Source organism: Dendrobates tinctorius, unplaced genomic scaffold (genome assembly GCF_039654945.1).
Source record: "Dendrobates tinctorius isolate UK_male_01 unplaced genomic scaffold, ASM3965494v1 ptg000388l, whole genome shotgun sequence".
Lineage (NCBI taxonomy): Eukaryota > Metazoa > Chordata > Amphibia > Anura > Dendrobatidae > Dendrobates > Dendrobates tinctorius.
The window spans coordinates 1,846,227-1,866,972 of NW_027362054.1; the positions used below are offsets into that span (position 1 = coordinate 1,846,227).

The window sequence follows — 20,746 nt, forward strand, 5'->3', positions numbered from 1 at the left end:
AATGACATTATGTCCAGGATGAAATAAAGTTTTTTCATATTTTAATATATGGAGGTGCATACCATTATTAGTCTAGTCTTTCTTCTCCTTTTTTCTTGGTTTCATTGTTATACAGGCTAGTTATTGCACTCTGTTTGTGGATATTATTGACATTGGTGCACCCTTTCTTCAATTATTCACAGTTACATTTTAAGACTTAGGCCGGAGTCACACTACAGCGAGATACGGTCGAGTCTCGCAGGTTAAAACCAAGCTCTGGCACCGGCACTCCGGAGCGGAGCGTGCAGCTCCATGTATTGCTGTGCGGCTGCACGCTCCGCTCCGGAGTGCCGGCGCCAGAGCTTGGTTTTAACCTACGAGACTCGACCGTATTACGCTGTGTGTGATCCCGGCCTTAGGCTGTGTGCCCACGTAGCGTTTTTTAAGCGTTTCTGCAGCGCTTTTTGACAAACGATTCTGCTGCAGAAACGCTCAAGAAAAGCATCCAATTGATTTTTAATGAAAAACGCACATGTTATGCCAATGCGTTTTCCTGGGAGCAGGGTGTGCGATTCTGCTCAGGTTTATTCTGCTTCAGAATCGCTACGTGGGCACATAGCCTTAGGCTATGTGCCCACATAGCGTTTTATTCCGGACACTAAAAACCGGACTCCTTCCCAGAAATCGCGCGGTTTTCACCGCAATTTTACCGCGATTATGATCGCGATTTTGCCGCGATTTTCGCGTGCGATATTCAAGCACTTTCCAAGCGATTTGAAGCATCGCTTGGAAAGTGATTGACAGGTTGGTCACACTCGTCAAACATAGTGTTTGACAAGTGTGACCAGGTTTTTACTATTGAGGCTGCCTATGCGGCATCAATAGTAAAAGATAGAATGTTAAAATGCTAAAAAAAAAAAAAAAAATCGGGGTATATTTACCTTCCGGCGTCCCGCGCTGCATTCCCGGGCCTCAGCGTTCCCAGTAATGCCTTGCGAGACCTGTGATGATGTAGTCTCGTGTTGCTATAGTGATCTCGCGAGACCACGTCATCACAGGACCTTGCCGCAAGGCATTACTGGGAACGCTTAGGCCGGGAATGCAGCGCGGGACGTCGGAAGGTAAATATACCCCGATTTTTTATTCTTTTTTTTACAGGGGTATGGTACCCAGGGCCGGGAGGACAGTCTCCGCTCCTCCACACCGTGGGTACCAACCGCACATGAGATGCTTAACTTCCCGCATGGTGGGCATAGCCACATGCGGGAAGTCAGCGATTCTCATGCATTCCTATGGGTGCGGAATCGCGGCAATTCTTTGCGATTCCGCACAAAAGAATGAGCATGCTGCGATTTTTTCCGCGATGCTAATGCTGCGCCGAAAATCGCGGCAAAAACGCTTAAAAATCGCTACGTGGGCACACAGCCTTAAAGCGGTTTTTCACTCTCATCGCCCCGGGGTCTGACACCCGGCACCTCAGCCGATCAGCTGTTAACGGTGTCAGCGGCTGCTGGCAGGAAGTACTCACTTGCCGAGCTGCTCCAGCTGCTTGTAGTGGTCACAGCGTGGTACTGCACATCTGCCTTCTATTGATTTGAATAGGAGGCGGATGTGCAGTACCAGGCCCTGGCCACTACCAGAAGACGGAGCAGCTCCGCAAGTGAGCACTTCCTGACATTGGCCACTGCTGCTGTCACCAATAACAGCTAATCTTGGGCGTGCCGGGTGTCGGACCCCGGCCGATTATGTAAAAGTAGTGGACAACTGCTTTAAGAAACGTTTGACTATATAAAAGTGGAAGTATTTATCTCACTTCATAGCACTAAGGCCATGTTAACAGGTTGAGTATTTGGTTAGTATTTGGCTATGTGCACACGCTGCGGTTTTTGCTGCGGATCCGCTGCGGTTTTGGCCGCTGCGGATCTGCAGCAGTTCTGCAGACAGTGTACAGTAGCATGTAAGTCTATGTGATTTACAATCTGCTGTGCACATGCTGCGGATTTTTAACTGCGGAAAAGCTGCGGTTTTGAATCCGCAGAAACAATTGACATGTCACTTCTTTTCTGCGGATTCTGCTGCGGTTTGCCACCTATTCCATTGTCCAAGTGTCAAACCGCAGGCCAATCCGCAGGTAAAACCGCAGGTCATTTTACCTGCGGTTCCGCAGATGCAAATCCGCAGACCAATCTGCAGCGTGTGCACATAGCCTTTTACCTCAGTATTTCTAACCAGGAGTGGGTGATAAATCCAGAAGTGGTGACTTGTTTCTATTATACTTTTCTGACTTACAAATACTGAGGTAAAAAAGTCACCAAATATTGAATGTGTGAATGTGTATATGTGTGTGTGTGTATATATATATATATATATATACACACACATGTCATAGAGACACATATCTAATATATAATTACCAATAAACTCTGTCACACACTTCCGGCGCTTGTGTCGCTTCCACAATGCACCGCGACCGGAAGCTGTGACAGAGCCGATCGCCATATTGGATCACCCAGTCAAACATTCAAATCGCCCGCCAAGGCGCGCGGCACGCTCATTGGCTGAGTCACCCCTGGCTGTGCGGCTTTGACGGAGAATTCAAATCCCGCGTGGCACCGCTCATTGGCTCAGCCGGCGGGGCGGGGGATTTGAATATGTAAAAAATAGAATTAAAATAAAAAATAGTTATATACTCACTTTCCGATGGCCCCCGATCTCCACTCCACGCTCCACGCGCCCGGCATCTTCCGGTTCCAGTAATGCTTTTTGCGAAACACCACTGATGACGTTGCGCTCTCGTGAGAGTGACGTCATCTCTGGCCCTTCGCGCTAAGCATTACTGGGACAGGAAGATACCGGGAGCTTGGAGAGGAGGGCCGTCAGAAGGTGAGTATATAACTATTTTTTATTTTAACAGAAGAGCAGCACACATGTAATTACAGGGGTCTCCAACTGGCAGGAGAGTGGACCCCATCTGCGGGGCGAGGGACAAAGAGAGACCATGCATTCCAGGATTGTGGGGTGTGGGGACCATGCATACCAGGAAAGGAGGGTGAGGTGACCATGCATACCAGGATAGGGGGGTGAGAGGGTCATGCATACCAGGATAGGGGGGTGAGAGTGCCATGCATACCAGGATAGGGGGGTGAGAGGACCATGCATACCAGGAAAGGGGGGTGACTGGACCATGCATACCAGGATAGGGGGTGAGAGGGCCATGCATACTAGGATTGGGGGGTGAGGGGTAGCATGCATACCAGGATTGGGGGGTGAGGGGACCATGGATACCAGGATAGGGGAGTGAGGGGACCCATGCATACCAGGATAGGGGGGTGAGGGGACCCATGCATACCAGGTTTGGGGGGTGAGGAGGCCATGCATACCAGGATAGGGGGGTGAGGGGGCCATGCATACCAGGAAAGGGGGGAGAGAGGACCATGCATACCAGGTTTGGGGGGTGAGAGGACCATGCATACCAGGTTTGGGGGGTTAAGCGACCATGTGTCATGTCGGACGCTGTTCACACCACAGCATCCGGCAGGCAGAGGTAGTTCCACCTCCAGCCACTATAGCCTCAGTGGCGCCGGTTTGATCTTCAGGCTCTCGGGGGTTAATCCTGCTGGAGACCAGGTTGGAAGGTTAGTCACGCCCACGGTCTTTAAATAGTCATACTGGCATATGGGCGTCGCCGATTATAGCTTGTGTTTCATACCAAGTGGTTCCGGTCTGGAGTGGAGGTGTTCAAGAGAGAGAGATTCATATCTGGTGTCGTATGATCCGTCGTTATCCTTTCTCCTTCCCATATTTGTGTTTAGTTGTGCCCTGTTCACATTACTGTTTATTCCTGTGTGTGTGCGGCGCAGTGCAGTTTAAGTTCTCCCTGTCTGTCATTATTTGTGTGGGAGCTTTGGTGGTGTGACTCCTCACTGGGTGGAGGGTGGAGGGTTAAGTGCAGGGCTGAGCAGGAGATAAGGAAAGGTCGGAGGCTCAGGCATTTGCACCTTCAGCAAAAACCCTGGGTTGAGGGTCAGACAGGGTTTCCCCTAGTAAAAGGGACACCACAGGGGCCCCGGGTATTTCAGCCTTAGTTGAACTAAGCCCCCGTGACATTATAATCGGCCCACATTTTTTCAGGAGTCCATGGATCCATTAGATTCCATAACCCGCCAGTTGGCGGCGCTGTCCATACAGGTCTCCGAGTTGAAAGGGGCAGTTCAGCAGCAGGGCCTGGTAGTAGCAAAGGTGCAAACGGCATCTGCAGGTATCGGTGCAGAGCCGAAGTCTTTCCGCTGCCAGAACGATTTTCAGGCGATCGCAGCAAATTTGTCGTATTTCGGGAGGCCTGCAAATTATACTTCCGCATGCGGCCAATATCCTCAGGTAATGAGGCCCAGCGAGTAGGGCTGGTGTTGTCATTACTGAGTGGTGACCCCCAAGCATGGGCATTTTCCTTACCAGCTGACTCTGCTACATTTCATTCGGTCGATAATGTTTTTTCTGCCCTCGGGCTCATTTACGATGACCCTGACCGACTGGCTCTAGCGGAATCTAAAATCCGTGCCCTCCGCCAGGGGGAGCGCTTGGCAGAAGACTATTGTTCGGAATTTCGCCGCTGGGCTGTAGACACACAGTGGAATGACCCAGCACTGCGGAGCCAGTTTATTCATGGGGTATCAGGGAGGGTGAAACAAGCCCTCCTGATGTATGAGACTCCGGCATCATTGGAGTCTGCCATGAGTTTGGTGATACGTATTGATCGCCGTATTCGTCAGGGGGCACAGGAGACGCTACCTCTGGGGGAAAACAGAGGTGCAGGTGTGGTTGAAGTAGATGAGTCCCCTGAACCTATGCAGATTGCTGGCGTGGCACAGGTTCAGCCTCGCGCTCCGGGATTCCGGAAGCCCGGAGCATGTTTCTACTGTGGTAAAGGAGGTCATTATGTTAACGTTTGCCCGGTACTACCTAAGAGGGTCACACCGGCGGAAAACTGTTAAGCTCAGAGGGTATGGAGGAGACCCAACTGAGCGTATGCATATCCTCCATGATGGTATCTCAATGTATGCTCCCTGCCAAGGTTATTATCGCCGGCAGAGAGCTACCTATATCAGTGTTTGTGGATAGCGGTTCCGCCACCAATCTCATAGATGAGGAGTTTGCACACACCGCCGGGTTTAAGATCGAAAAACTTCCTCACCCCATACAGGTGGTGACCATTAATGCTGTTCCCCTCCCTCAAGGGGAGATTACTGAGTTTGTGGCAGAGGTGAAACTCCACATTGGGGTCCTACATTCTGAGTCGGTTACATGTAGGGTCCTCCGTAATCTCCCAGCTCAAATGGTCCTGGGTTTTCCATGGCTGTCCAGGCACAACCCGGTAATTGATTGGAAAACTCAGGACATAGTACAATGGAGTGGTTTCTGCCAAGACAATTGCTTGGCCACATGTGTGTCCGCCGTGACGCCCAGCCTGCCGGAGGCTTTGCAGGATTTCGCGGATGTTTTCTCTGAGAAGGGTTGCTCAGAACTGCCTCCACATAGAGCCTATGACTGTGCTAATAGGTTAAAACCCGGGGCCAAATTACCTAAGGCCAGGATGTTTAATATTTCTGGTCCTGAGAGACAAGCTCTGAAAGACTACATCGCGGAGAGTCTGAGCAAAGGTCACATCCGGCCTTCGTCCTCGCCTGTAGCCGCGGGGTTTTTCTTCAATAAGAAGAAAGATGGGGGGTTACGCCCGTGTCTGGATTTCCGAGAGTTAAACCAGATTACTATCCGTGATCCCTACCCAATGCCATTGATCCCGGATTTGTTCAACCAGGTAGCGGGGGCGAAATGGTTTTCCAAGCTGGACCTCAGGGGGGCGTATAACCTCATAAGGGTCCGTCAGGGGGATGAGTGTAAGACGGCGTTTAACACTCCTGAGGGTCATTTTGAGAGTCTGGTTATGCCGTTTGGGTTGACCACCACGCCTGCCGTTTTCCAACATTTTATTAATGATGTATTTGCTCATGTCCTGGGGAGATTTGTGATTGTATACCTGGATGATATCCTCATTTATTCTAGCGATCGGGACACTCATTTGGAGCATGTTAGGCAGGTGTTACAGTTGCTCCGGGAGAACCAGCTCTATGCTAAGCTGGAAAAATGTTTATTTTTTGTCCAGGAGTTGCCCTTTTTGGGATATATTGTGTCCGCAGCCGGTTTTAAAATGGACACCGCTAAGGTGCAAGCGGTGTTGCAATGGGAGAGGCCGGAGAGTCTGAAAGCACTCCAGCGGTTCCTTGGGTTTGCGAATTATTATAGGAAATTTATAAAACACTTTTCGACTGTCGCCAAACCGCTCACGGACATGACAAAGAAGGGTGCCGATCTGGCGAACTGGCCTGAGGTGGCTATACGTGCATTTGAGCGTCTGAAGAATAGTTTTGCTTCAGCCCCCATTCTGGTGCAACCAGACGTGTCTAAACCTTTTGTGGTAGAGGTTGATGCGTCGGAGGTGGGAGTGGGGGCAGTACTGTCTCAAGGCTCGTCCTTGAGCGAGATGCATCCATGCGCCTACTTCTCCAAGAAGCTGTCGCCGGCCGAACGGAATTATGATATCGGCAACAGGGAGTTGTTGGCCATCAAACTGGCTTTTGAGGAATGGCGACACTTCTTGGAGGGGGCGGCTCACCAGGTCACAGTTATCACCGACCATAAGAATCTGCTCTACCTGGAGTCGGCCAAGCGTCTGTCTCCTAGGCAGGCTCGCTGGGCATTGTTTTTTACTCGTTTCAATTTTCTTGTGACGTACCGTCCCGGGGCTAAAAACACCAAGGCGGATGCTTTGTCTAGGTGTTTTCCGGGGGGAGAACCTCGGGAAGAGCCGGTACCCATCCTCCAGAAAGGGGTAGTGGTCTCGGCTCTCACGACTGAGGTAGAGGCGGAGATTGCCGAGGCCCAAGAGGAGGTACCACCAGGACTTCCCGCCAACAAATCATTTGTACCCCTGCATCTTCGGCCTAAGGTGTTGAAGGAACACCACGATTCGGTACTGGCTGGTCACCCAGGGGTGAAGGGCACCTTAGAGCTGGTATCGCGTCGTTTCTGGTGGCCCAAAATCCGGCAGGACGTGGTCTCGTACGTGGCAGCTTGCATCACGTGCGCTAGGGCTAAGTCACCCCGAACCCGTCCTGCTGGCACGCTACAGCCTCTGGGGGTACCCAATAGGCCATGGACAGAAATCTCCATGGATTTTATCACTGACTTGCCAGCCTCGGCAGGGAACACGGTCATCCTGGTGGTGGTTGACCGTTTTTCAAAGATGGCGCATTTTGTGGCGTTGTCCTCTTTGCCCAATGCTAAGACGTTGGCTCAGGTATTTGTGAAGGAGGTGGTCAGACTCCACGGAGTACCGTCTGACATAGTATCTGATAGGGGTACGCAATTTGTGGCAAGGTTTTGGAAAGCTTTTTGCTCTAGGTTGGGGATCAAGTTGTCACATTCATCGGCGTTTCATCCACAGTCTAATGGACAAACTGAGCGCATGAACCAAAATCTAGAACAGTATTTACGATGCTTTGTGTCCGACAACCAGGAGGAGTGGTCTACTTTCCTTCCTCTGGCCGAATTCGCATTAAATAATCACCGCCAAGAGTCATCAGGAGAGTCTCCATTCTTTTGTGTGTACGGTCAACATCCTCAGTTTTGTACCTTACGTCAGGGTGACTCCGGGGGTGTCCCGGAGGAGGATCAGCTAGGAGCCCAATTGTCATCAGTCTGGAGGCGGGTGAAACAGCGTTTGTTGAGCATGAGTGCCAGGTACAAACGGGTGGCTGACAGTAGACGCGTGCCAGGTCCGGACCTGTGTGTGGGTGAATGGGTGTGGTTAGCTACGAAGAACATAAAACTCAAAATCCCATCTTTAAAACTGGGTCCAAGGTTTATTGGGCCTTTTAGGATTTCTGCCATCATTAACCCAGTGGCTTATCGGTTGGAACTTCCTGCGGTGTACAGAATACATAACGTTTTTCACAGGGCTTTATTGAAAAAGGTGGTAGGCTTGGTGGACACGACACCGATGCCACCTCCAGTCATGGTGGATGGCGAGTTAGAGTTCGAGGTCGCCAAGGTGGTGGACTCTCGAGTAGTACGCCGTACTCTTCAGTATTTGGTGCACTGGCGGGGGTATGGTCCAGAGGAGAGGTCTTGGGTTCCAGCCTCAGACATACATGCGGATCGGCTGGTCAGTTCTTTTCACCGTCGTCATCCGGACAAGCCGGGTCCTATGAGTCTTGAGGGCCCTGGGGTCCCTCGTAGAAGACGGGGTACTGTCATGTCGGACGCTGTTCACACCACAGCATCCGGCAGGCAGAGGTAGTTCCACCTCCAGCCACTATAGCCTCAGTGGCGCCGGTTTGATCTTCAGGCTCTCGGGGGTTAATCCTGCTGGAGACCAGGTTGGAAGGTTAGTCACGCCCACGGTCTTTAAATAGTCATACTGGCATATGGGCGTCGCCGATTATAGCTTGTGTTTCATACCAAGTGGTTCCGGTCTGGAGTGGAGGTGTTCAAGAGAGAGAGATTCATATCTGGTGTCGTATGATCCGTCGTTATCCTTTCTCCTTCCCATATTTGTTTTTAGTTGTGCCCTGTTCACATTACTGTTTATTCCTGTGTGTGTGCGGCGCAGTGCAGTTTAAGTTCTCCCTGTCTGTCATTATTTGTGTGGGAGCTTTGGTGGTGTGACTCCTCACTGGGTGGAGGGTGGAGGGTTAAGTGCAGGGCTGAGCAGGAGATAAGGAAAGGTCGGAGGCTCAGGCATTTGCACCTTCAGCAAAAACCCTGGGTTGAGGGTCAGACAGGGTTTCCCCTAGTAAAAGGGACACCACAGGGGCCCCGGGTATTTCAGCCTTAGTTGAACTAAGCCCCCGTGACACCATGCATACCAGGATAGGGGGTGAGGGGACCATGCATACCAGGATAGAGGGGGTGAGAGGGCCATGCATACCAGGATAGAGGGGGTGAGAGGGCCATGCATACCAGGATAGGGGGGTGAGAGGACCATGCATACCAGGATAAGGGGGTGAGGGCCATGCACACCAGGATATGGGGGTGAGAGGGCCATGCATGCATTCAAGTCCCGTGTGGCACCGCTCATTGGCTCAGCAGGCGGGGGATTTGAATCCCACGCCGCTCATTGGCTGAACGCCCCTGGCGCTCAGTCAATGAGTGGTGCCGTGCGGCTTTGGTGGGGGATTCAAATCCCGCACGGCACTGCTCATTGGCTCAGCCGGCGGGGTGGGGATTCAAATCCCCCACCAAAGCCGCACGGATGTTCATTCCACCACACTCCCGATGCAATAGCATCGGGCCTATTTCTAGTATCTATAATATAACGGGCTAAGCGTCACTCTGTCTGAAGCCTCTATAGACTGAGCAAGCGCGACGTGCCTGAGCACTTCGCAGTCTTGCTCCAGAAATAGTGATGCATCCCCTACAGAGTGACGCAGACCCCCAAGAGATGGCGGTATGCGTAAGCACTGAACGCATACCGTGATCTCTGCAACACCTTACCGAGCCGGTGTTGCTGTTGCCGCGGGGTCTTGCGCCTTCATGTGATGTCAGAAGAGGGCGGGTGTCACATGCCCCGTCCTGTGTGACACGGCCAGCAGGCAGGTAACTAATTCAACAGGACACGGCACGTGTAATTGTCCAGTGTGACGCGGCCCGCAGGCCGGTAACTAATACAACAAGACAAAGGGGATAGGGAAACATTTACAACGGAGGGCCCTGTGATAGGGAATGGGGAACATGGAGACCTTCTGCACTCCCCTGAGTCAGTGTCCCTAGCGCTCCTAACGTTCCCTATGCCGCTTCCGCACCGGGCGCCGCTCAGGAGCCTGTAGCCCTGGCACACCCTACACCTATCCCTTGCTAGGGAGCTTGGTGGCACAGGCACTGGCCCAACCGCTGCACTAACACCAACATGAGGAAAAGTGACAAACAGGGAAACACTTAGCTTTGCTCTGATGCACTTGCTCCTGGCAACAGAGACCAACACCTGAGTGCATCTTCCTCCACCGTGTCCAACACCTGGGTGCAGCTTTACAGCAACAGCGTCCAGCATTGAGTGCCGCCTTGGAGCAACAGAGTCCAGCACCTGAGTGCAGCTGTCCAGCAACCGAGTCCAGAAAACTGAGTGCAGCTCTCAGTAACAGAGTCCAGCAAACTGAGTGCAGCTCTACACCATAGCTGCCACTCCACCAAGCTTTGCAGGAATTCTTCACTGACACCATAGCTGCCACTCCACCATGCTTTACACGAACTCCTCGCTGACACCATGGCTGCCACTCCAGGACTCTGAATGAGCCGCCCTGGACTCTCCTCCAGCTCCCCATCCTTCACCCAGGCTGGTTGGAAAAGCCCAACAATAATATCACCACTACTGACACACCTTTATAGAGCAAACACACCTGTTAGTGATTCCCGTGCAATTACTCTAACCACCACTGGGGCAAACTATCTCTAAAAACACCAGAGCAATGACCATACTGGCCACCGGGGTAAAACTATCTCTAAGCACAAGTGCAATGACCATACTGGCCACTGGGGACAAAACCAACCCTGAGCAAAACAGCTCACAGGAAAAAAAAGGTTACCTGTGCATTTAATCTGTCAGATCCACCCTGGATCATGACAGCGGGTTGTGGCGCCGGAATCGGCGCCTGCGCAGTCCTCGCTTACCTCTGCCATTTTGTAGAAGACACACTGCAGTGTGTTTTCTACAAAATGGCGGAAAGCGAGGACTGCGCAGGCTCCGAGTCCGGCACCACAACACGCCCACTGCAGACATGAATCAGCGCCTGCGCTGTCCGCGCTTACCACTGCAATTTTCTTGAAGACACACTGCAGTTTAATAGGGGTGAGGGGGACCATGCATACCAGGATTGGGGGGTGAGGGGACCATGCATACCAGGATTGGGGGGTGAGGGGACCATGCATACCAGGATTGGGGGGTGAGGGGACCATGCATACCAGGATTGGGGGGTGAGGGGACCATGCATACCAGGATAGGGGGGTGAGAGGACCATGCATACCAGGATAAGGGGGTGAGGGGACCATGCATACCAGGATTGGGGGGTGAGGGGACCATGCATACCAGGATTGGGGGGTGAGAGGACCATGCATACCAGGATAGGGGGGTGAGGGGACCATGCACACCAGGATAGGGATGAGGGGGCCACGCATACCATAATAGGGATTGGGGGGTGAGGGGACCATACATACCAGGATTGGGGGGTGAAGGGACCATGCATACCAGGATTGAGGGGTGAGAGGACCATGCATACAAGGATTGGGGGGTGAGAGGACCATGCATACTAGGATAGGGGGGTGAGAGAACCATGCATACCAGGATTGGAGGGTGAGGGCACTATGATAGGGGGGGTGAGGGCACCATGCATACCAGGATTGGAGCGTGAGAGGACCATGCATACCAGGATTGTGGGGTGAGAGGACCATGCATACCAAGATTGGCGGGTGAGGGGGTACCATGCATACCACCATAGGGATGAGGGGGGTGCCATGTATACCACGATAGGGTTGAGGGGGGTGCAATGCATACCAGGATTGGGGGGTGAGGGAACCATGAATACCAGTATATGGATAAGGGGGTACCATGCATACCAGGACTGGGGGGTGAGGGTACCATACATTCTAGGATAGGGATGAGGGGTGCAGCACATACCAAGATGGGTGACCATATACCAATAAAAATGCCTGCCACCCGGGCATAGAACGGGTTCATAGCTAGTGTATGTGTATATATTTCATAGAGTACTACATAGCAGAATAGACGCTAAATCAATTGCCGGCTTCTGTAAAATCATTCCCCAACCCGACATGAAATGACACATGGTTTACATACAGTAAACCATTTCATTTCATGGTTTTTTTTATGTCTTTCACTAGTAATTAGATGAGGATTTGTGTTTAAAATTTTGGAGGTGTAGATGTTAATTTAAGGGGTTAATTTGTTGTAAAAATATTGCGTGGGCTTCAGCGGTAATTTGTCAACCACAGAGGTAAAGCAGGTGAGTGAGGGCAGATTTTATTAGCCTTGAGAGGGACCATTGTTTTTGGCCCCCGGCTACAAAAATCTGCCCCCAGACACCCCAGAAAAGGCACATCTATAAGATGCGCCTTTTCTGGCACTTATCCTCTCTATTCCCATTGCCCTGTAGCGGTGGCTAATGGGTTAATATTAATGGCTTTATGTCATCTTGCATCTTGGAAGGTGACTTTAAGCCGATTAATAATGGAGAGGTGTCAATTAGACACTTATCCATTATTAACCCTAGACTAGTAAACGGTTAAGAAACACACACACAGGCATTAATTAAAAATTATTTTACTGAAATAAAGACACCTAGTTTTTGACAAGATTTATTGCTCTGGTAATCCAAAAATAAACCATCGACCTATAACAAAAAAAACAAAAAAGCAACTATATCCTTACCTCTCCACTGCTCAGAATGGTGACATTAACCCTTTGTTATTAACCCATTCGCCACCACTACAGGGCAATGGGAATAGAGAGGATAAGTGCCAGAAAAGCCACATCTTATAGATGCGCCTTTTCTGGGGTGTCTGGGGGCAGATTTTTGGAGCCAGGGGGGGCCAAAAACAATGGTCCCTCTCAAGGCTATTAAAATCTGCCCTCACTCACCTGCTTTACCTCTCTGGTTGACAAATTACCGCGGGAGCCCAGGCAATTTTTTTACAACTAATTAACCCCTTAAATTAACACCTACACCTCCCAAATTTTACACACAAACCCTCATCTAATTACTAGTGAAAGACATATAAAATAAACACAGTAAACCATTTCATATGTAAACCATGTGTCATTTCATGTCGGGTTTGGGAATGATTTTACAGAAGCCGGCAAATGTTTCAGCGGCTATTCGGCTATGTAGAACTATATGAAATACTAGAAATAGGCTCGATGCTATTGCATCGGGAGTGCAGTGAAATGAACATCGGCGCGGCTTTGGTGGGGGATTTGAATCCCCCGCCCTGCCGGCTGAGCCAATGAGCGGTGACGTGTGGGATTTGAGTCCCCCGCCAAAGCCGTGAGGCAACACTCATTGGCTGAACGCCCCTGGCGCTCAGCCAATGAGCGGTGCGGGATTCAAATCCCACGCCCCGCCGGCTGAGCCAATGAGCGGTGCCGCGCGGGATTTGAATGCATGCATGGTCCTCTCACCCCCCTATCCTGGTATGCATGGTCCTCTCACCCCCCTTTCCTGGTATGCATGGTCCTCTAACCCTCCTAGCCTGGTATGCATGGTCCTGTCACCCCCCCTATCCTGGTATGCATGGTCTTCACACCCCCACAATCCTGGAATGCATGGTCTCTCTCTCTCCCTCGCCGCGCAGATGGGGTCCACTCTCCTGCCAGTTGGAGACCCCTGTAATTCCATGTGTGCTGCTCTTCTGTTAAAATAAAAAATAGTTATATACTCACCTTCCGACGGCCCCCGATCTCCTCTCCACGTTCCCGACATCTTCCTGTCCCAGTAATGCTTAGCGCGAAGGGCCGGAGATGACGTCGCTCTCACGAGAGCGCGACGTTATCAGCGGGGTTTCGCACAAAGCATTACTGGGACCAGAAAATGCCAGGCGTGTGGAGCGTGGAGTGGAGATCGGCGGCCATCGGAAAGTGAGTATATAACTATTTTTTATTTTAATTCTATTTTTTACATATTCAAATCCCCCGCCCCGCCAGCTCAGCCAATGAGCGGTGCGGCATTCAAATCTCACGCCCCGCCGCTGAGCCGCGCGGCATTTGAATGCATGCATGGCCCTCTCACCCCCCTATCCTGGTATGCATGGTCCTCTCACCCCCCTATCCTGGTATGCATGGTCCTCTCACCCCCCTATCCTGGTATGCATGGCCCTCTCACCCCCCTATCCTGGTATGCATGGTCCTCTCACCCCCCTTTCCTGGTATGCATGGTCCTCTAACCCTCCTATGCCTGGTATGCATGGTCCCCTCACCCCCCTATCCTGGTATGCATGGTCCCCTCACCCCCCGTATCCTGGTATGCATGGCCCTCTCACCCCCCTATCCTGGTATGCATGGCCCTCTCACCCCCCTATCCTGGTATGCATGGCCCTCTCACCCCCCTATCCTGGTATGCATGGCCCTCTCACCCCCCTATCCTGGTATGCATGGCCCTCTCACCCCCCTATCCTGGTATGCATGGCCCTCTCACCCCCCTATCCTGGTATGCATGGCCCTCTCACCCCCCTATCCTGGTATGCATGGCCCTCTCACCCCCCTTTCCTGGTATGCATGGCCCTCTCACCCCCCTATCCTGGTATGCATGGCCCTCTCACCCCCCTATCCTGGTATGCATGGCCCTCTCACCCCCCTTTCCTGGTGTACATGGTCCTCTCACCCCCCTATCCTGGTATGCATGGTCCCCTCACCCCCCAATCCTGGTATGCATGCTACCCCTCACCCCCCCCAATCCTGGTATGCATGGTCCCCACACCCCACAATCCTGGAATGCATGGTCTCTCTTTCTCCCTCGCCCTGCAGATGGGGTCCACTCTCCTGCCAGTTGGAGACCCCTGTAATTTCATGTGTGCTGCTCTTCTGTTAAAATAAAAAATAGTTATATACTCACCTTCCGACGGCCCCCGATCTCCTCTCCACGCTCCCGACATCTTCCTGTCCCAGTAATGCTTAGCGCGAAGGGCCGGAGATGACGTCACTCTCACGAGAGCGCGACGTCATCAGCGGCGTTTCGCACAAAGCATTACTGAGACCGGAAGATGCCGGGCGTGTGGAGCGATGTCATCACAGTGCAGTCCGATATGTGCTGAGTTAGGAAATGGAGGAGATGGAGAAATTACTTTTTCCGTCTCCTCCGCTCCTGTGCTGCAATTCTTTTGTCTCTTATGCGACACATTCGGAGCACTGACACTCGGCGCAAGCTCGCAGCAGAGCAGGAGCCAAGGGTCGTTAGCATTTCACCTCCGATGCCATACGCCGACTCCAGCCTAACACATTGTAACATTGGATGCAACGATTCCTAACGGTTTTGCGTTGCGACCTGTAATATGCAGGAGCACAGATAAACCAACAGCGTCCTAAGCCGTTGTAGAAGTTGAAACAAAAGTTTTATAGTCTTACACAAGTCTGTATGTGGCACCATAAACTTATGTTTCACCCTCTACAGCTGCCTTGGATGCTGTTGGTGTATCTGTGGATGATATCTATAACCTAGTGGGGTTCTTTGGTATGGCGACTTGCGCCATTGTGAGGGATGTCAGAGATTTTTTCTACATTTATACTGCGATACAGAGTCACTGTCACTTTCCATTTTTGGATGCGTGGCACCTCTGGTTCTACTATTATTTAGCTTTTTTGCTTTTAGACCAGCGAGGGGTTATTGTCAGTTTCCCTTGCAGACAGCATGTTATAACTGCAGGGTTGCATGGTCAGCTGACGTGGGTGGTAACCACACCCACCATACTTTAAATGGTCACCTGATGCATCAGCTAAATGTCGGTGATAGAGCAATCTACAGTGACCAATTCTGGAGTAAGAAGCTCGCTGGCTGCTGTGGTTTATCAGCTTGTTTCGTGAGTACGTGAACCTGGTGCCTTTATTCTGCTGTGCAGTGCTTTGCAGTAGAGGAAGTTAAAGCTAAGTTGTGTTATTACCCCATCTCTTTCGTGTTTGTCACTGTCCCCTGTGTGGTATTATCTGCAGTGGTGAGGCTTGCACCCCTTGCTGGCAGATGCACTAGCCAGGGCAGTGTTAGGTGACAGCGAGGGACGAGGTTCCTGATGGCGGTGGGGGGGAAGGACCCACTTAGGGCGTTAGGGGAGTGCAGGGACAGGCTCATGTGGGGACCATCCGCCATTTCCCTATTAGTAGGGCCTTCCATCCCCCATTTTTGTGAGTGTGCTGCGCCGTCTGCTGACCGACCCCCCCCCCCCCCCCGTTGTGTCGTGTCACATTGTGACAGTCGCATAAGTTTCCAGATGTTATGGATTTTCTGTCGCTGATCGCCAGTTGCTCATGACACATTTACCATAGAATTCAATGGAATTTTCACGGAACTTATCTGCAACTCGGCTGTTCTGCAAAACACATCTCTAAAATAGTTGTGCTACAGAAAATGGCGGACAAGTTGCAAAGATGTTTTTGTCGCACGCCATTTCTGAGAATTGCTGTCTCATGACACGTGGCCAGATGTCCCCAGCCTCGTGCTCAAATGTTGTCATGTTTGTGATTCTCGTAAACAGAAAGATGATCATTGATCAGAGTGAGAAGGAGATGACTTACCTGGAGAACGTGATGCTGGCGATGGAACAGAATACTCTAGAAAGTGAGAATGAAGCGAAACAAGAATTTCAGAGTATGAGGGATGACATAAAAAACAAGGTAATTGCGAGGGTCCAGTGTATGCCTATTGGCACACTGTAATCACTAGCTCAAGGAAAGTTCAGTTGACAAGTGAGGTCTTAGGCAAGGTAAGCACACGTTATATGTGTCATGGCTTTGTTTTAAAAATTACATTTTAATTAAGATTCTGTTATTTGTACAAAATATGAAACCAATTGTCATGCTTGTTAATGAGGTGTTGGCATAACCCTAGGCTACTCCATAACAACCTCTCGGACCCACCAATCCTAAGAGCAAAGAGTTCGTAGCACTGGCGTATCGCCGCATTCCCTTTTCTGTTTTGCAGCAGTGTTCTGAGGGAATAGGGCCTGTTGCGGTTTCCTGAACAGCCAGGGGTCCAGGAACCCCCAAAATGCATGAAGATTTAGAAGGGAATGTGGGGCTACGCCATGTCTGTGTCCCCTTCTTAAGGCTTCTTAATAATTTGAGAGGGTCCCAACCAGTGGCATAACCAGGGGTTGCAATCGCACCTCGGCCTAAAACGTTCCTTTGCCCATATGAAAAGACTATTGTAATCCAAGACCTGTGATACTTGGGGGTCTTGTTGGAAATATTGCATTTTGGCCCATAAATTTCAAATTACGCCACTGGTCCCTATGGTGAAATCTCTGCCTGGCTCTTCCTATTAATATGCCATCACTTTATCATCAAACTTTTAGTAACAAAATTCAATCTGTTTGTATTTCCTATAGATATTATAGTGATAGCAAACCAATACTGGTGTAAATATTGGAGTATATGATTTCTGGTGCAAATATATAATAAAAGTAAAACTCTTGTCCATTCTGTTTTTAACAGAATTTAGAGGAGAAACATTCGCTTCGTGTGATTTTGGAGGGAACTGTGGAGGACCTGTGGAAACAGTTCCAGCAAGCCTTGAAGAACTACACAAATGCCACCGACGACCGCAAAATTGCATTTGAAACCTTGAAAGCAAAAGATGAAAAGAGCTCAGAAGAAATTGCTTATCAGATGAAAAAGCTTCAGAAGATTCAGGTAACTAATGAAATCATTACGTGTTTGTAAACAATACAGATTATTTAGAATGGAACAACAATGTATGGAGAGGAGTTTTGGGAAAAAAATTACAATAAAACATCATGAGTAAGTTAAAGGGTTAAAGTAGCTCACTAAAATAAAATGTCTGACGTCAGAATGAATGGACTACATAAATCACTTATTTTTAACAAAGTTTTTTTTTACCATACAACAATCTGTATTTGACATAAAAATGAGAAATATCGCAGTTTTCACACTGGCCAATGGGACTTTTCTATACTCGTACTTCCTGTTGTATCAAGGAATCCAAAAGAAAATGAATAGCAATAGGGCTCATATCCATCAGCGTTAATTAAATCGGTCCAACATTGCTCCTAAAAAGTCAGACGTGCGTCATGCGAGTCCAAAGTGATTCTTCTCACCTAGCCCAGATGACATCCGCATGACATGCATACAGTATGCAGTCTTTATGCAATGCGATTTTAACATTAGATTTTACATAGAGTAATTCTCTGTTATTTACCCATAGTTTTCAAAGAAAATATTCTTCAATATATAGGGAGAAATATGTGAGTGAGATATATAATCATTGCTTTGTGTGTGTAGCTTAATGTACATGTATTTAAATCATAAATAAATTAAAGAAGAAAAATGGCGTGGGGTCCCCAGACATTTTACTAATCAGCTGAGGGAAAGCGGACGGCTGGAGGCTGATGTTTATAGCCTGACTAAACATGGAGCTTCCCAGGCTATTAATATCAACTCACAGCTGTATACTTGGCCTTTACTGGTTATTAAAATGGAGGACCCCCCAAAATAATGACCTGAGGCCCCCTTATTAATAACCAGCAAAAGCTAGGCAGACAGCTGCGGGCTACTATTGATAGACTAGGAAGGGGTCATGGATATTGCCTCCCTCCCAGACTTGAAACATCAGCTCTCAGCTGCCCCAAAAATGGCATATCCATAAGATGCGCCATTTTTGACACTTAGCGTCTGCTTTTCCCACTTGCCCTAGTGCTGTGGCAAGTGGGGTAATAGTATTGGGGTTGATGTCAGCTTTGTATTGACAGCAGACATCAAGCCCAGAGGCTAATAATGGAGAGGCGTCTATAAGACGCCCCCCCCCATTACTAACCCCGTAGTCAAATTGTAAAAATAAACACCAGAAAAAAGGCAGAGATGCTTATCTGCCCAGGCCTCCAAACAAATACACTATCGGTGGAGTGGACCCGATTAAACATGGCAGCAACACAGGTGCAGCAATACCGATGAAACAACCACTCACAACCTACCAATCCATGGAGGGGGTGGTTGTTTGGTATACTAGTGCACAAAAGATAATAATCTAAATCCCATTCCAGGCTAGTGCGGTGGTGGTGCTCTGGGGTTCCCAGTGGTTCTGTCGGTATTTTGTGACAGGTGCGGCGGTGATGCTCTGCGGTGCGACGGGGATCCGCCGGCACTTTGTGAAAGCCCAGAGGCCCCCGCCGATCCATTACTGCAATGCGGCGCATGCTCAGATTGAGATCTCGGCAACAAGATCTCATCCCAAGATCTCGGGAGATAAGATCTCAATCTGAGCATGTGCCGCCCCCTGGGCCATTTTCCCGGAGGCTACCGCATCGCAGCAATGGATCTGCGGGGCCCTCCAGGCTTTCATAAAATGCCGGCGGAGCACTCCCGCATCACAGAGCATCACCGCCACACCACAGAGCACCACCGCCGCACCAGCCTGGGAAGGGAGACTGCATCGCCCTTCAGCGTCGGACCGGGACCGTCGCCACAGTATTTTGTAAGTATATTCCGACTATAAGACGTTCTCCCATTTCCCCAAAAATTTTTTTGGGAAAAAGTGTGTTTTATAGCCCGAAAAATACGGTATGTGTCTTTTTATATAGTGTATGTAAACTTCTGATTTCAACTGTAAGGGTAAAAATAATACTCCTTACTGCGTTACACTCACGGATCTTGGAACATTTTCTTTCGATGTATGTGTCTTTTGCAAACTCCTGATGTATGTAACAGTGTACTTATATATGTCATTTACTGGCTTCCATGTTAAAAATGTAGAATAATGAGATGGTAGAGGGGGAGCGGTGCGCTCCTGAAGATAGAAGATGATACAGCCCCTGTAAAGTTTGCACTGCGCTTCTGCGGGTACATGACTTGCTCAATACACAAAGTGAAAAGAGAAAGGGCAGGAATTATCTTATTTTACAGTTTTTCCTATCTCTGGTTCCTGACTGGTCATTAGTCTGACTTTACAGTGATGTGATAGAATAGGAAAGTCCAGCTCCAGGTAAAACCAATACGTTTATTTAAAAAATAGATTTTTAAAAAGACAGCCTTGTAATTACATCCAGCTGTGACAAAGAACACCGGAGTCATGTTCGAAACGCGTTTCATTGCCCTCTTCCTCCACCCACCTTTCTATTTTTTCACGACAAAAATCTATTTTTCAAATAAATGCATTGGTTTTACCTGGAGCTGGACTTTCCTCCTGGTTTCTGCAGTTTCTACGTCTGGTCAGGACGACACCTGAGCTCCATTCACAAACTATGGCAGGTGAGCTGGCTTTTGTTTTTTGCAATACTATGTGATAGAACAAGTCGCAATGAAGAGCTCACTGAATTGGAGCACTCTAATAGTCTAATTGAATGACACAAATGTTACAAGTCAGCTTGTGAAATCTCTTCTCTCCTAAATATTCCATGATCTACTCTGAGTAATATTATTGAAGACCTAACGATATAAGGCCTCATTCACACATCAGTATTTTTCATATACGCAAAAAAGTGGTACCGGTGTCACCTGTGTTTTGGTACCGGTGCCAACAGTATTTTTCATGGATGGATAAATAAATAAATGACAAAGCTTCTCCTATTCTTCGCAGTGTTAAACATGGATGGCACACTGATGCTACCTATGTGCTGTTCGTGTTTTTCACGGACCCATAGATTTGTATGGGCACTTTTCATCTGTGCTGCCGGTGAAAAAAACAGACATGTTTTGGAATTTTGCACAATCTGTAACAAACACAGACATGCAACTAGCACCCTAGATTATAATAGGTACATGTTGTATTCGTGAAAAACAGACATCTGAATGAGGCTTAAAGCAGGTCAGCGAGTGCTGGGGCACAGAGTACATAAAAGTCACTAACATCAGCACAAAAACTGTGCCCCAGGTGCTTCATTGAATTGGGTTTCAAATGGCTGAGCAGCTGCATGCAAGCCTTACATCACCAAGCACAATGATAAGTGTTGGATGGAGTGGTGGAAAGCCACCACTAGACTCTGG

At 49.4% G+C, this 20,746-nt stretch overlaps 1 protein-coding gene across 4 annotated transcripts in view; it reads left to right on the forward strand.

Annotated features, from left to right (window-relative positions):
* DRC2 (dynein regulatory complex subunit 2) overlaps positions 1 to 20,746 on the forward strand; it is a 113,900-nt gene that overhangs the window by 72,070 nt on the left and 21,084 nt on the right. For all 4 annotated transcript variants that reach the window (XM_073563477.1, XM_073563475.1, XM_073563474.1 and 1 more), the window contains exons 5-6: positions 16,285 to 16,423; positions 17,243 to 17,440. In XM_073563477.1, coding sequence (XP_073419578.1) covers positions 16,285 to 16,423; positions 17,243 to 17,440 — 337 coding nt within the window. The remainder of the gene's footprint in view (positions 1 to 16,284; positions 16,424 to 17,242; positions 17,441 to 20,746) is intronic.